Source organism: Phoenix dactylifera, chromosome 2 (genome assembly GCF_009389715.1).
Source record: "Phoenix dactylifera cultivar Barhee BC4 chromosome 2, palm_55x_up_171113_PBpolish2nd_filt_p, whole genome shotgun sequence".
In the NCBI taxonomy this organism is placed as follows: Eukaryota; Viridiplantae; Streptophyta; class Magnoliopsida; order Arecales; family Arecaceae; genus Phoenix; species Phoenix dactylifera.
The window spans coordinates 27139478-27154717 of NC_052393.1; the positions used below are offsets into that span (position 1 = coordinate 27139478).

At 38.5% G+C, this 15240-nt stretch overlaps 1 protein-coding gene across 1 annotated transcript; it reads left to right on the forward strand.

The window, feature by feature from the left end:
* The first annotated feature begins 402 nt into the window (after positions 1 to 402).
* Positions 403 to 13230, forward strand: LOC103714530 (putative aconitate hydratase, cytoplasmic). The gene is made up of 20 exons (XM_008801812.4): positions 403 to 893; positions 1004 to 1109; positions 1241 to 1401; positions 2001 to 2093; positions 3200 to 3385; positions 3522 to 3683; positions 4626 to 4770; positions 4921 to 5063; positions 5146 to 5202; positions 5315 to 5394; positions 5532 to 5607; positions 6147 to 6332; positions 7393 to 7460; positions 7554 to 7672; positions 7768 to 7889; positions 11477 to 11575; positions 11668 to 12147; positions 12283 to 12381; positions 12494 to 12736; positions 12843 to 13230. The coding sequence occupies exons 4-20, from the start codon at positions 2040 to 2042 to the stop codon at positions 12915 to 12917; spliced, it is 2394 nt and encodes a 797-aa protein (XP_008800034.2). The 5' UTR covers positions 403 to 893; positions 1004 to 1109; positions 1241 to 1401; positions 2001 to 2039; the 3' UTR covers positions 12918 to 13230.
* The last annotated feature ends 2010 nt before the right edge of the window (positions 13231 to 15240 follow it).

Below are 15240 nucleotides of genomic sequence, written 5' to 3' on the forward strand. Positions count from 1 at the left end.
ACCCAAGCTTCGGGGACCCAGTTGGACAACCCAGATGTTCCATTACCACGTTTCAGCTGAGGATTGGTAACCTTGTTGGGCCCAAGAGTACGAGACTCAAACGGCAAAGCTGGGCGTTCTTTTAGGTCGGTGACATTTGTGTGTCCCATTTGAGAATAAGACACCCACTTCTGCAACCTCCGATTCCATCTCTGAGTATGCTGGGACCCACGAAACATGGACAACACGGCGATATCAAAGCTGGGCGTTGTTTTAGGGCGGTCACATTTGTGTGTCTCATTATTTTTTCATACCAATACGAGCACGCGAGGGCGGCGCTCCGGAGAAATTTGACCTTTGCGGCCATGTCATGGGCCCCCAAAACCCCGTGGCGCGCTCCAACCACGAGTCACCTTCTCCGTTCTCTTCGTTCTTTCCCCCTCTGCTCGCTGCGTCTCTCTTCCCCCCATTATAAACCCACCATCCTCCCTCTCCCCCCACCTCGCCTCCTCTCTCTCCTCTTCTCTTCTCTGTTGTTCTTTAATTTATTCTCGTAATATAATCGTCGTCCTCGACGCACGATTTCTCCTACCCCCCGATCCGCCTATAAATAGGCCTCATGACTGTGATAGCTGGGGCCCTCACCCGATCGTCGTACTCTCGCCTTTCCTTCTCCCTCTCCGCCGCCGCCGCCAAGTCCTCTTCCCACCTAACCTCGCCTCCTCCGTCATCTCCTCCCTCCCCCTCAAACCCTAACCTAAGATCTCATTCTCCTCCACCGTCTTCTCCGCCGTCGCCCGTCTCGTCGTTCGCTCGGCACTTCGGGGACTGGCGGTCGCCGCTCAGCCACCGGGCCCAGATCCGCTCATCCGCCGCCGTTGCCGAGCGCTTCGAGCGCCGCTTCGCCACCATGGGTATCTAATCTGTCTTTTTATCCTTCAGAACTGTTTCTTGAATCGGATTAGAGATGGATCTGATCTTGTTTGATGGTTTGTTGGTTCTTGATGCGCTTCTTGATCGATAGCTACCCCGGAACTCGTATGAGAGCATCTTGACCTCCCTCTCCAAGCCTGGAGGAGGCGAGTTTGGGAAGTACTACAGCTTGCCGGCGCTGAATGATCCTCGGATCGGTGAGTCTTTTGATGGCTTTTGGTGGAATCTGATGCGGACTTTTCTTCTCCTTTTTTTTGTTTTCTTATTTCGAAAAGGATTTTCTTCTGATACTATGGTTGGACGAATTTGGGAAATGATGGTGTTTTAGATCGGCTTCCGTATTCTATAAGGATTCTTTTGGAATCGGCGATCCGGAACTGTGACGAGTTCCAGGTGACAGGGAAGGATGTGGAGAAGATCTTGGACTGGGAGAGCAGTGCCGCAAAGCAAGTTGAGATTCCCTTCAAGCCTGCTCGTGTCCTGCTTCAGGTACTTATCTCCACTTCATCCTATTTCCTATTTCAAATGTTATGCTAGAACATTTTCGATCCAAAGTAGTTTCTTGATTTTCGCTAGTTTATTAAGGAGTCATCATATTACTCTGCTTCAATTCGATGTTTTGTTTTTTAAATAAAATTTATTGACTGTTTGTCAAGCTGCCTCTTTTCCCAATTGGAAGTCTCATAGTTCCCTTTTTTTTCTTATGGAAAATTCCAAGGGAAAAAAATTAATTTTTGACAGAAATATCTATGCTACATGACAAGGACCTAAATGAACAGTTATATAAACTCTAAAATCTCATTCTGTTGTATTGTCTTTGTCAAAAAGGTTGACCTCTTCCTTTTTTTCCTTACGGGTCTACTCATGCTTCATTTATTGCTATATTTATCATTTTACTTTCTACAATTCAGCAAAATTGTCTCATTTGTTAGGAAATTCTTATATTATTTTTTTTGTAAAGGATATGTGACAGCGCTGTAGTTAATGTACTGTATTTCATTTGAAATTCTTGGTTGGTTTCTTTTATACCACTTCCGGTCTGGATACTTAACAAAAGTGCTCGGGTGTTTTATTAACTTTTCTGTCAGGACTTCACTGGTGTTCCAGCTGTTGTTGATCTTGCATGTATGCGGGATGCTATGAATAAACTAGGCAGTGATTCAAATAAGATCAACCCATTGGTAAGTATATGTTGCTCTGCTTCACATGTATATTCTAAAAGTAATTTCAAGCAATCCAGATTTAAGTTAGATATGTGCTCTACATTTTTTTTCTTGGACTTGTCTGTTCTGATATGATGTATTTTTTTTTTCTAGTGTTGAAAGATACTTTTTTTTTGATACTTTCTTTTTACTGATAAAGAAGACCTTATCAATTACCAAACCTTCCATAAAACTTAATATATCTTATTCAAGGATAGATTTTCTCATAGTTGCTTTTATTTTATGATTTTCTGGTTATTTCTGCTATTTGCTATGCTGACAGCTAAGATTTTTGTTAGGAAAGAATAGCTACTTGGCAACATGGTGATGTTAGCCCTGGATGCATGGTTTTGTAGATCTTAATTTTACTAAATGAAATGTTGGACATGGGGACGGGGAGTTTGTTAGGTCTTGAAGACTCACTTGTACTCCTATCATTTGACAGTTAAAACAGGTTATCTGCGATTCTATGCAGTAATTGGAATACAAAAATTATAAAATATTAGTTTGTTAAGTTATGTATTATACTTATAAAATAATTATACAAAAATTATAAAATTATAAAATCCCCTGAGGAGGCGTTGGAGTAGAACTAAGGTCTGCTGCATGAGAACCCCTATTCTACAGTTTGAGTTCATGACTTAAATGATTGGGTTTGTATGATAGTTGCTGTTGGATGTGGTTGCGTGGTCACTGGTACCATCACGCCTATTCAACCTTGTCTAGTTTGGTGCATCTGAAGCCTTTGATTGGTTGATCGTGTCAATTCATTCACCTGGCCTGAAATTTTGTCTGTACAAAATTGCAGAATTAAAAGAAATTTTTAGTCTATGGGGTATATTGACATCTGCTGTTAGTGATATGTAGCAGCAATAAAGTTATAAAATGGGGGAACAGAATAAAGTTGAGCTTGCTAGCACTGTTCATTTTATTAGTGATTTGTATGAGCAAGAGATTGAAAGAATAGTGGCAAGAAATTGAAGGTGCATTTTAGTAGCATATATATTTATTGATATGATTTTCTTCTTCTTGTTCCAATTTGTCCTTTTGGGTACAATTTAAGACTTGAAAGTTTTTCTGTGCAGGTTCCTGTCGATCTTGTCATCGATCACTCAGTGCAGGTTGATGTGGCAAGATCAGAAAATGCAGTTCAGGCTAATATGGAACTTGAATTTCAACGCAATAAGGAAAGATTTGGATTTTTGAAGTGGGGATCCAATGCATTTCATAACATGCTTGTTGTTCCACCTGGATCTGGTATTGTCCACCAGGTAATTGGCTTTTATTGGTCATGAAGAGTGTGGAGCAGCTGTTCTAATTTTAAGCTATGATTTATGAAATGTAATCTTAAGATGATAATTCTACCTTTCTATTACTTGCTTAAAGTTCTAAAATGATGTTTTGTAGGTCAACTTGGAATACCTTGCCCGTGTTGTGTTTAACAATGGGGGGATTCTATATCCTGACAGTGTGGTAGGCACTGACTCGCACACGACTATGATCGATGGATTAGGCGTTGCTGGCTGGGGAGTTGGTGGAATAGAAGCAGAAGCTGCAATGCTTGGTCAGGTAAATAAAGTTACTAGTTAGCCATTGAACACTATTTCTCAGCTTGTTCTATGCTTGCAATCACTTTTCTCTTGTCTTCATATTCTTGACAAATCATCATCTTTGCTTTCTTTGTTGGTTTGTCTGTGTGTTCATGCATACATAAAGATTTCATATCCTTCTGGAATGTTTATGTTTTAAATGGCTAATCATTCTTTTCTCTACTCACAACACATCTTAAACCATTAACCACCTTTGCCTACAGTTCGACTGTAAAAATACTGAACGATGGTTATGATGTCTGAAAATGTAAGCCTTCTGTTATTTATAATGATTTCCTGGCGTGGAGATAATGTGCACATACATTTGGCATTCACTATTTTCTTTTAACATTTCTCTAATCAAGAGACCTAAAGCAGTAGGAAGATTAAAAAGCTCCTCAAAATCAATAAATAACCACATAATTGATTGCTTCAGATTGAAACTTCCTCCTTTGCAAAAGATTCACCTTCAAATTCCAACGTGTTCATAACAAATATGTAAATGGGTTAAAAAAGTGTTGGAAAGGTTGTTTTGCAAACAGCCTGATAAGTGCGATCACAAATCCAGCTTTAATAAGGTTATGAAACTTCCCCAAGTATGTCAAGGGGTAATAACTTCCATGCATTTACGAAAAGAATCATGGTTGGGCGACATGCTACCTCAGTCATTTCTTTATTTGGTACCTGTTTGCACATTTTTGGTCATTGTATTTATTTGCAATTTATTGTCTGTGAAATTTGGTGTCTTACCTGACCCGTAAAACCTTGAACTTTTTGGGTTAAACGATGTCTGGATATGCTTGTCAACTGTTTTTTGTTTACGGATGCACCCTTTTTTTCTATTTTCTCTCCCCACCCCAAGTGATGATCACCAAAAATCTTGCAGTTTATCACTATAATTTTTATTTTCCTCTTAGTGCAGCCAATGAGTATGGTGCTGCCTGGAGTTGTTGGGTTCAAATTATCTGGAAAATTGAATAACGGTGTGACAGCCACCGACTTGGTTTTGACAGTAACACAAATGCTTCGGAAGCATGGTGTTGTTGGAAAGTTTGTGGAGTTCTATGGTAAATGGGTGAACCAATCTATTCCCTACTTTTTTTAAAAGTCTTCTCTTCAGATTGTTTTTGCAATTATTTCAAATGTTTTCAGCATTATCCACTGTGTTTGTGCTCGCTTAACTTATGTCTTTAATCACTTATGTAACTTATCTACAGGGGAAGGCATGAGTAAGCTATCTCTGGCAGACCGTGCCACTATTGCAAATATGTCTCCTGAATATGGAGCAACAATGGGTTTCTTCCCAGTAGATCATGTCACACTGCAATACTTGAAACTGACTGGCAGAAGCGATGACACTGTAAGTCATTGTTACCGTCTGCAATTGCTATTATGGTAACCTGTTTTGTTCAAGGAATAATAATTATCTTGACAACTTTTAGGTGGCGATGATCGAGTCCTATTTGCGGGCTAATAAGATGTTTGTTGACTATAGCCAGGTATCTCTACCCTTCTGATGTTAAATTGATAGCTTGTTTAATTTGATTTAGTTTATTTATTGTCTATTTTGTAATGCATACTTGCTGAATGAGTTTTAATTTCTGAACTCAGCCCCAAACAGAAAGAGTGTACTCATCTTATCTAGAGTTGAATTTGGAAGACGTGGAACCATGTGTATCAGGGCCTAAGAGGTCAGGGTCTTTTTATTTTGGTTTAATGTGGATTTTTCTTTGGGGGCTAGCACAGAGTTACTATTTTGCAAGCTTAAGTTAACTAAATCTCCTGTTTTCTTGTACTGACCACTTTTCTCAAATAATCTGCTTGGCAGACCTCATGATCGAGTTCCCTTGAAGGAAATGAAAGCAGATTGGCATTCATGCTTAGATAACAAAGTAGGATTCAAGGTAAGGCGACTGGTATTTTGTCTTTTCCCCCCATGGATACAGCACCGAAACTTGCTGTCATTGTAAATGGATGTCGTTATGTCCATTTTGGCTGCCTAGAAAACATCAATATCACCTTGTCTTAATCTATGCTGTACTGACCTAACTGGATTGCTAATATGCTTTTCTTGTTAATTTGTGTCGACAAACAATGCTGTTCTCATTATGTCCACACAATTATTAATAGGAACCTAAGGATGATGAACATTCTTTGAATCTCTCTGTCTCCCTCTCTCCCCATGTGTTTGCATCCATGCACGCACCCGTGGGTGCCCACATACATGTAAAATGAAGCAGTGTTATGCATTTTGTGGGAATTGTCTAGCAGATGGCCCATATATACTTGTTTCATTATTATCATGTACTTACTATCACAAATCTATTGTAGAGTTTCTTTTGATACATAGTTTTATAAGAATAAAGAGATATGCACAATATTTGCAATTTAGGTTGGAAAATGTTGTCGTGTTTTATAATGTTGATCTGACATGATGTTGCAGGGCTTTGCTGTGCCAAAAGAAACCCAAAATAAAGTTGCAGAGTTTTCTTTCCATGGGCTGCCAGCTCAGATAAAGCATGGTGATGTTGTCATAGCAGCTATCACCAGTTGCACAAACACATCAAATCCTAGTGTAATGCTTGGAGCTGCGTTGGTTGCAAAGAAGGCTTGTGAACAGGGACTTGAGGTTGAACACTACCCTCCACGTTTCAGCATGGTGTATCTTTTAATTTGTGTATTAGTTTCTTCAGGTGACTGGGACTTCAATATCAAAGTCTTGTTGATAGTTACACCACATAGCATATAGTTCGTTTAGCTTTATTCATATGACAGTAGCATAATACGATAATGGCCAAAACACCTCATAAGAATGAGATAACATATGTATATTTTCTTACATTTGCTTTAATGGAAAAACAACTATCATATACAGACATACCTCATCCTTCTGATATCACCTGTTGAAGATATGTACTATTCGAAACATCTTCACTTTGATGACATTACAATCTATTTGCTTTCATATTTTTAAGAGCCCAGAGTTTTGAACATTCCCTGATATTAAATTACATACTGACAGTAGCAACTATTGTCTAATGACATGGCGATCTTTTTCACTGCAGTTTCTTGCTTAAGGATGATCAGTTAAGATTGTACTAATTAGCCTGTAGGTATTCTGTCACATCCATACTGTGATTAATGATGAAAAATCTCTCATGCATTTCAGCCTTTCAATGTAACAGTGCACCAAGGGTAAGCTCTAGAGGATTGAGTATATGATAAAACTCATAGATGTTATCATACAATTGAAAGAATGGAAAAAGAAACAATGAAAATATATCTGATTGGACATATGTTAGCAAACAACTAAATTGAGTTGAACATGGTCATCATTAATTGCTTACCTTCCAGTTACAATGCTTCTATGAAATAATTTAGCAGCCAATGGTAAAAACAATGTGTCTTCCTGAATGTTTTTCCTAATACTTTGCTATCTGGTTCTTTGCTGGAATTTTGTTTGTTTTCTTCACGTATTTGATTATGTATTTATACCCAACAATTGTTTTCCTTGTTGGTTCCTATATAGTGTAATAAATGGCCAAGTTGATAGTCCATCTATGATGCTTGTAAGTAAATTGTTAAATAGGAGAATGCTTGCTTGTATTTACAAATTTCAAATATTTATTTGCAGATCCCACAAGATTTGTTCCCTGGTTGTGCTAATGGTTTTTGTCATTGTGGATCAGGTAAAGCCATGGATCAAGACAAGTCTCGCTCCAGGTTCTGGAGTTGTGACCAGATACTTGGAAAGGAGGTATTTTTTGAAGATCGTAAAGCAGAGAATTATATTTTATATTTAAATTTCTCAATTGTGCCTTGCCTTACATGCTGGGTTCTGCCTTTGCAGTGGTTTGCAGAAGTATTTAAATCAGCTCGGTTTCAATATTGTTGGGTATGGATGCACAACCTGCATTGGGAATTCTGGTGACCTTGATGAAACAGTATCAGCTGCTATCTCTGAGAATGGTAATGTTTCTGTTTATTGATTGACATAGTTAATTGTCCTATCTTTGCTACATGTTCGTGTATATGTAGTTCTGAAGTTGGTTGTGTATTTGCAGACATCGTTGCTGCAGCTGTGTTATCTGGGAATAGAAACTTTGAGGGACGTGTACATCCTTTAACTAGAGCAAATTATCTTGCTTCCCCTCCTTTGGTGGTAGCTTATGCTCTTGCTGGGACGGTACGTAATCATAGTAGTAGTTCTGCCATTTTGTGCCAGTACACTGATGGCCTGAATGCTTGCTCATTTTAAGCTGCGATAAAGAATGTTTGGCTGGTCTGTTTCCTAATTTATGGAATTCTGGTTATTTTACATTCTGATTAGCCATTTTATTAGATGAATCATTTACTTGGCAGTTCATATTATATCTGGACATGTCATCAACTAAAATCTGTTTAGAGTTCTTTGGTTTCATATTTTATGCCCCCATAGACATGGTACTGTTATTTATGTTGCTGATGATTACAATTACAAAACATTCCTCTATGGAAGCACTATAGGAAGGAACTATGTATGACCAATAAAAGCGGCAACCACCACAATTGGGCCAATTATTTGTTCGTGGACTGATAAAATCAGGAATTTAGATGGCTAAATTTAGTTACAGTTTTAGGATTTTATTCTGAAACTTGCTGTAGTTTTCATATTAGATTGTAGGCTTTCTCCTCCCTTTTAGTTGGTTTTTCTGTCCTAATATGAGTGGATTTATTGTCTAAAATGCCTATGTCAGGTCTAGGTTGGGTTAAGAAAGCTTTAATTCATGATACTTGTATTTCAAGTGATTTGAATGGCATTTCATCAGGGGCAGAACCAGGATTCATGTCCTTTTTGGGGGGGGGGGGGGCAAGTTTCTTAATGATAATTTATCTAGATGCATGCCATATATAATATATGATTTGCATCATAAATTAGACTTTCTATAACATGGCCAGCTAATTGATTCTTTTTTTGAAAATAAGGAATCAAAAAGTTTAGCAGGGTTAAAATGAAGGACAACAATTTCAAACATGACATCATAGAAAACAATGTATTTCAAGAGGTTATGAGATAGCTATTAGTCTTCTACTACGTATCCAAAGACTTGGCATGTATGCTGAAAATGTGAAAGAACAGAGGTACAAATAGATGCATCAGCATATGGTGAAAGTAATTAAAACCATGTTTCTAACAAAACTTGTTCCCACATAAGATAACTTCACATATTCTAGTGAGATATTTTATAACATGTTCGGAAAAACTGATGCAGTTATTAAGGTAGTTGGACTCCTTAATGCTTATATTGAGGAACTTGGGCAAGCAGAAGCAGGGGAGGCAATCTTTTGCATTTTGTGACTATGAGGGAGAATATTTGAGAGGAAAAGGGTAGGAAGACTGCCCCACAGAGAGATATCAAGTTCTCCGCTACTACTGGACAAAGAAGATAAGCAGATTTTTTGAGGGTTTTAAGCAAATGGTGGAGATTCTTTAAGAATTTTTATTTTTTGGTCTCTTTATCTGGTTAGATATGGACAGGGAAATTTCTAAAAAGACAACATTTGACACAGTTTTAGGGGAGTGGGGTAAGAAGTTCCCATATGTGGAAGGAACATGGTTGTCTCCTTTGCATGAAAGGACATGCCTTCATACATGCATGGGGACTGTTGGATCGTCCACTGCACAGCTCTCAAAGTGCTCCATACTTTGTCATCCATCCATCTGCACAAATTTCAAAGCAATCAGTGGACGATCCAACGGTCGCTGGGTGCGATGGATGGCATGACCTTCTTTCGTGTGAAGGATACTATCATGATTCTGTTCGGAAGTAGAGGATGTGTGGCGGGGCCCATGAGATTTAAAGTGATTGCCATTAAACAGAGTGATGCATAGATTGAGGAACTGTTTCAAGAAGGCCATCCCTGGAATGCAAATAGCCAGTCTGAAAGAGGAGTCTTCTCTCCTTTTTTTTTTTTGCCCTCTTTTGTGTTTGTATTTTTTTTTTGAAGGGGGGGGGGGGGGGGTCCTAGATACATCTGCATCTCCTCCATCAATGATCTTTTATATATCGCCTTACCCTCTTCTCTCTCTCTCTCTCTCTCTCTCACACACACACACACACACTTTTCTGACTGTCACAATAGGATATTCAGATCCATCCAGATGTGATAATCTATTTCAGCATGTAACTATAAAATTTGTGGCCCAACACTAAAGTGCTGTGTCAGCAACCTAGTAATATTTGAATAGCTGCATTGTATGTGTTTTATCTTTTTTCATTCTCTATTATAATCTTAATGCAATCCAAAGTCTCAAAGGGAATCTTCTTATTGTGGTGGGGTTGGGAGGATCTAGATATATCTCCTCCACTGTTGATCTTCTATATTTCCCCTCACCCTTTTTTACTCTCTTTCCCATGTTTCTGTCACCGAGAATATTCAGATCCATCCAGATGTCAAATCTATTTCAGCATGAAGAATATTATTCGTGGCCCTGTTGCTTAAGCGTTGCATCACCAAACCTAGTAATATTGAAATAACTACACTATGTGTGTGTTAATTTTTCCTTTTTGTCATAATCTTAATGTAATCAATTGTAGGAAAATGGTGTCTAGCGGCCTTGTGTCATAATATCCGGTCCAGTGTTGTAAATTGTACAAAGTAGCTGGTCCAATCACTATAATAACTTGTGTCTTTTTTTTTAGTACCTTATGACTACAGGCACAGTTTGGAAGTATCTTATGACTATAAGAATACTTGTATTTCTTCCCCATTGACTGCACTATGAATTACAATAATGAACTAGGTGTTCAGCAACCAGTAATTAGGTCCTAAGCTTTATTTTATCATGGGCACATGATGCAAATTCTGTAAGTGGGTAGGCATGCAGCAAGATGATGGATACATGAAATATTATGCAAGAGAAGAGAGAGAGAGAGAGAGAGATGAAATATGAACTAAATTCTTCAAAACAAAGCAATATGAAAGGAAGAATAAACTTGCTGGAACCAGTTGAGAAGAGGAATCCACATTAAAACAAAATTCTAAATTTAGTCAGTGTTCAACTAAGTTGTCAACTATGACTTGATAGACGTGTATCTAACATGTATCCACATTGCATAGTGATGATTAGACAGTCATGTGATACTATATTGAGCATATGAAATATGCTGCACAGAATTTATGGTTTTTTGATGTTCTGGCACCTGTTTCTGTCGCTGTGTAAGATTTTGTCTGTTATAAAGGACCAATTTTTCTTTATAGTGATTATGTCACAAGTCAGTCCTACTTCTACCTGAATGCACAAGCAAATCTTAGCCTGTAATTATATCATCTATAGCATGAACATACATTAGTGTAGCTGTTAATCAATGTATATGCTTGCTTGTTTCTTGAACGTATGATTTGACATCTGGGTTTTTGATGCTTCTGAAAACTTATGTTTGTTGATGTGTTAGAAAAATATATCTCCTCAAAACAATTATTTTTAGTTGCTAGCTTATAATTGTGGTATTGATTTTCATAACCATTTCTCTATATCATGAGTTCAATAGGCAGTATAACAGTTGTTCTTTGGCCAGTGGTATTTGATACATACAGGAATCATGAATCCTAATTCCTACCTGTGTTACTAAATTGTCTAAACTTCTACTTTGCCTGATGCTGTTTACTTTTCTTAGAAAGTACTCCCTTCTATTATGATTCTAATTGAAGCTGGTAGTAAGGGAGTGTTAGGTTTTCAGGATCCTAAAATTCAGATATATATGCCTTAACTAACTATGAGTTACTTTTCAGGTTGATATTGATTTTGAAACAGAACCTATAGGTACCTCGAAAGATGGAAAGAAGGTTTACTTCCAGGATATTTGGCCATCCAATGAAGAGATAGCAAATGTAAGCTATTCAGCCATTGCTTTCTCTTTGTACCAAGATGACTCATCAGAAACTAACACAGGCTTCAAATTTTGAGATTTGAATTTCTTCAGGTTGTGCAATCCAGTGTGCTTCCAGACATGTTTAAGGGTACATATGAAGCAATTACCAAAGGAAATCCCATGTGGAATCAGCTATCAGTGCCATCCAGCACACTCTACACATGGGACCCTTCGTCAACATACATTCACGAGCCTCCTTATTTCAAGGACATGACCATGTCTCCTCCTGGTCCGCATCCTGTGAAGGATGCATATTGCTTGCTAAACTTTGGAGATAGTATCACAACGGACCACATTTCACCAGCTGGGAGCATTCACAAAGATAGCCCTGCTGCCAAGTTTTTGATGGATCGAGGTGTTGAAAGGAAAGACTTCAACTCGTATGGTAGCCGCCGTGGTAATGATGAGGTGATGGCAAGGGGAACATTTGCCAATATTCGTATTGTGAACAAGTTTTTGAAGGGAGAAGTAGGGCCTAAAACAATTCACATTCCTACAGGGGAGAAACTGTCTGTATTTGATGCTGCTGTGGTAACTTATACAAAACCTTTCAGATGTTAATTTTTAGGATTTCATATATTATTGTTAAATTTTTGTATATCATTGTTGCTCTAGTTCTAATATTTTCCAAAATGCATTACTTGAGTAATTATGCATTGTGAACAGAGGTACAAAAGTGAGGGGCATGACACAGTCATTTTGGCTGGTGCGGAATATGGAAGTGGAAGTTCTCGTGATTGGGCTGCAAAGGGGCCAATGCTGCTGGTAAATATTTTGTAAATTCCTTTCTTTGTCAGCACGAAAAACAGTCTTCCCTGGGTATCTGTCTTTACCAACCATCTATATCATTGGCATGTTTTTAAATGGTTGGTTGCAGGGTGTGAAAGCAGTGATCGCCAAGAGCTTCGAGAGAATCCACCGTAGCAACCTTGTGGGCATGGGAATAATTCCACTATGTTTTAAGCCTGGTGAAGATGCAGAGACCCTTGGCTTAACAGGCCATGAACGTTACACCATTAACCTGCCAAGCAGTGTGAGTGACATCAAACCTGGTCAAGATGTCACAGTTGTGACAGACAATGGCAAGTCATTTACATGTATTGTCCGCTTTGATACTGAGGTATGAAGAGAATTGCTAGTGAAATATAATGTTATTAACAATTTTTGCTAGTTGCTGCCATGTTTGGAGGTTGTGCATCTATTCACAAAGCTTCTTATTGATACAGGTTGAACTGGCATATTACAATCATGGTGGAATTCTGCCGTTTGTCATTAGAAATCTGATCAATGCGAAGCATTAGATCAAATGGTGTCCGGACATGAAGGTAAAATGAGGGGATATGATCTTGTATAACAGTGTTGTTATTCGTTCAAGGTGTTTCAGTTTTGTGCCTTGTGGCATACAGTTTATGTTCTGTAGTCTTGGGTTTTTTATTCAAACCTGCCCAAGAAATAAATAGCATGAACGGGAGGAAAAGGACATGTGAGGTGGCCAAGTGTGTTATTGAGATAGATGTTTCATATATTCGCAGCACGAGATGCATACGTTGTGTGCTTCATGAGATTCATGTTCATTATTCACAGTTAAAATGCAGACCATCTTGATTTGTCATACTTGTTCCGTCTTTCTTGTTTTGGCATTATATCCATATCCAGCAATTTTCCATGTATGGTTGAGGAATCTTTGAATTTGGAGAGAAATTGGGTATTGACTATTTAGTTGATCTACCTGTTTTTCAAAAGGTCATCATTAGCATCAGCACAGTCAGAACTTGAATTGCTAGTCACATATTTGGTAATTAAAAGTATGCATGCTAGCGTCCTACTCTGCTTTAGTTATGAAAATCCTCAGGTGAAGTATGTTTTCATTCATTTCTGCATCTCTAGTTCACCGCATGTCAACCGTTTCTATCTGCTGTTTCGTTATTGAGGTCTATGAGCTGCATGGTTGCTTGGTACAATTGAAAGGACTGAAATTACTTTCCCCCAACATATTAAATTTCATATTCCTACAGTTTTCGTCCTGTGCTCGGACAGTCCTGCTATTCAATCCATACGTCTTCAAGGACCTAAATAGTGTTACTGCCAACTCGTGTGGACCTTTAGTTATAAAGGGCCTTCATCAATCAAATAACTAGTTGTTTATTTTATCTTCTAGTTAATTTCCTTATCTTTAGTTATCCTTTGGGTGGTAGTCGTTAGCATGGTGCCATAGTTTTTGTGCTCTTTCTCGAGAAGGTAGCAATCTAGTGGTGAAAGTTTTTTGAAGATCAAAGCAGTACAACCTATTAACATCCATCCTTTTCCTGTTCATACACTGATGGCATGCCCGTGTATTGTTCTAGTCCCATGCTCCTTCTCCATCTCATGTTAAAGGGGAAAGAAAGGAGCAATTAGCTCTCTGGCATGCTCAATGGGTCAATGGGTCATGGGTAACTACTATGATACCACTACGGAAGAAGAGTGATGCTCAGCTAGGCTTGTTGGGAAGTCTAATCCACAATGTCGTTGATGAATCCCAAGTACTCTAGATAGAGTCATCCAGACAGACTCCATATGTTCACCTAGGAGTATTAAGTTCTTGGTGAGTAGACTGGTTCTGGTCTTCTAAGGGATCTTGATTATGAAGGTCAAATTCCTCAGGTAGAATTAGTTGGGTCCATGGCCAGTCCTTAGCATGACATTCTCTTATGGTTTAGACTCCATATGAAAGAAAACCAACAACATCTACTGGAGGCAATTACAAAACATATGTTGTTAATGCCGTTGATAGAGTAGCAGGAGTCTTCCTTGACTTTTATCACAAAACAAGTCAAGAGACTTGTCACTATACTCTCCAAGACTCCAATATATTGATACCTAACATTGCAATATCCACCACTCAACTCTATGGTGAACATGGCTGATGGTATCCCTTACAAGATGAACTAGATAGCTGACTCTCATCTACAATATGGAAGTATCAAGACCTGGAAAGCCTGAGCTTCAAAAATCTATAACGTATGAGAAGGGAAAGGCTAAATATTGTGTCAGTGAATCCTCAGCATCTAAGGATTAAAGTGATGGAGATGATTTTTCACTGATAAATATGGATCCAATAAGTTAGGCTGAGCTAATGATTCGAAATGCTTGAAGTTAATATCTGGCTAACTTTAGAACCTAGGATGAATTTCAGCCACCCAGATCTCCCGCTAGGTGCAAGGGAGAATAATATCGGCTTGGAAGTTGTCTTGGGACATATTCCCATACTGGAGATGGGTCACAGTCCTAATGCAATGGCTAGGGGATGTCCTGTTAACTAGCCTATGGCATATGCTCCTCTGATGCCAAGGGCTAGGAGGCATCAGCCCTGTTGGGCACATCTCCTTCCAAATCAACCATGCATGTAGAATCCTTGTGCTGAAGGGCAAGCATGGTGGTGGATTTTACCTCTATCAGATCCTCCATCCATGGTCTCTATTTACTACTCGAGTTCACCTTTTCTAGAAGTAATCTTATCAACCTCCTCGGTAAGTGAAGTAAGTGATTGATAGGTTTGCAAATTATTAATAAGCTTTCCTTCAAATCAGCGAAGTTGGATGATTGCCAAATCTAAAATCTAACCATCGACTGATAGGATATGGG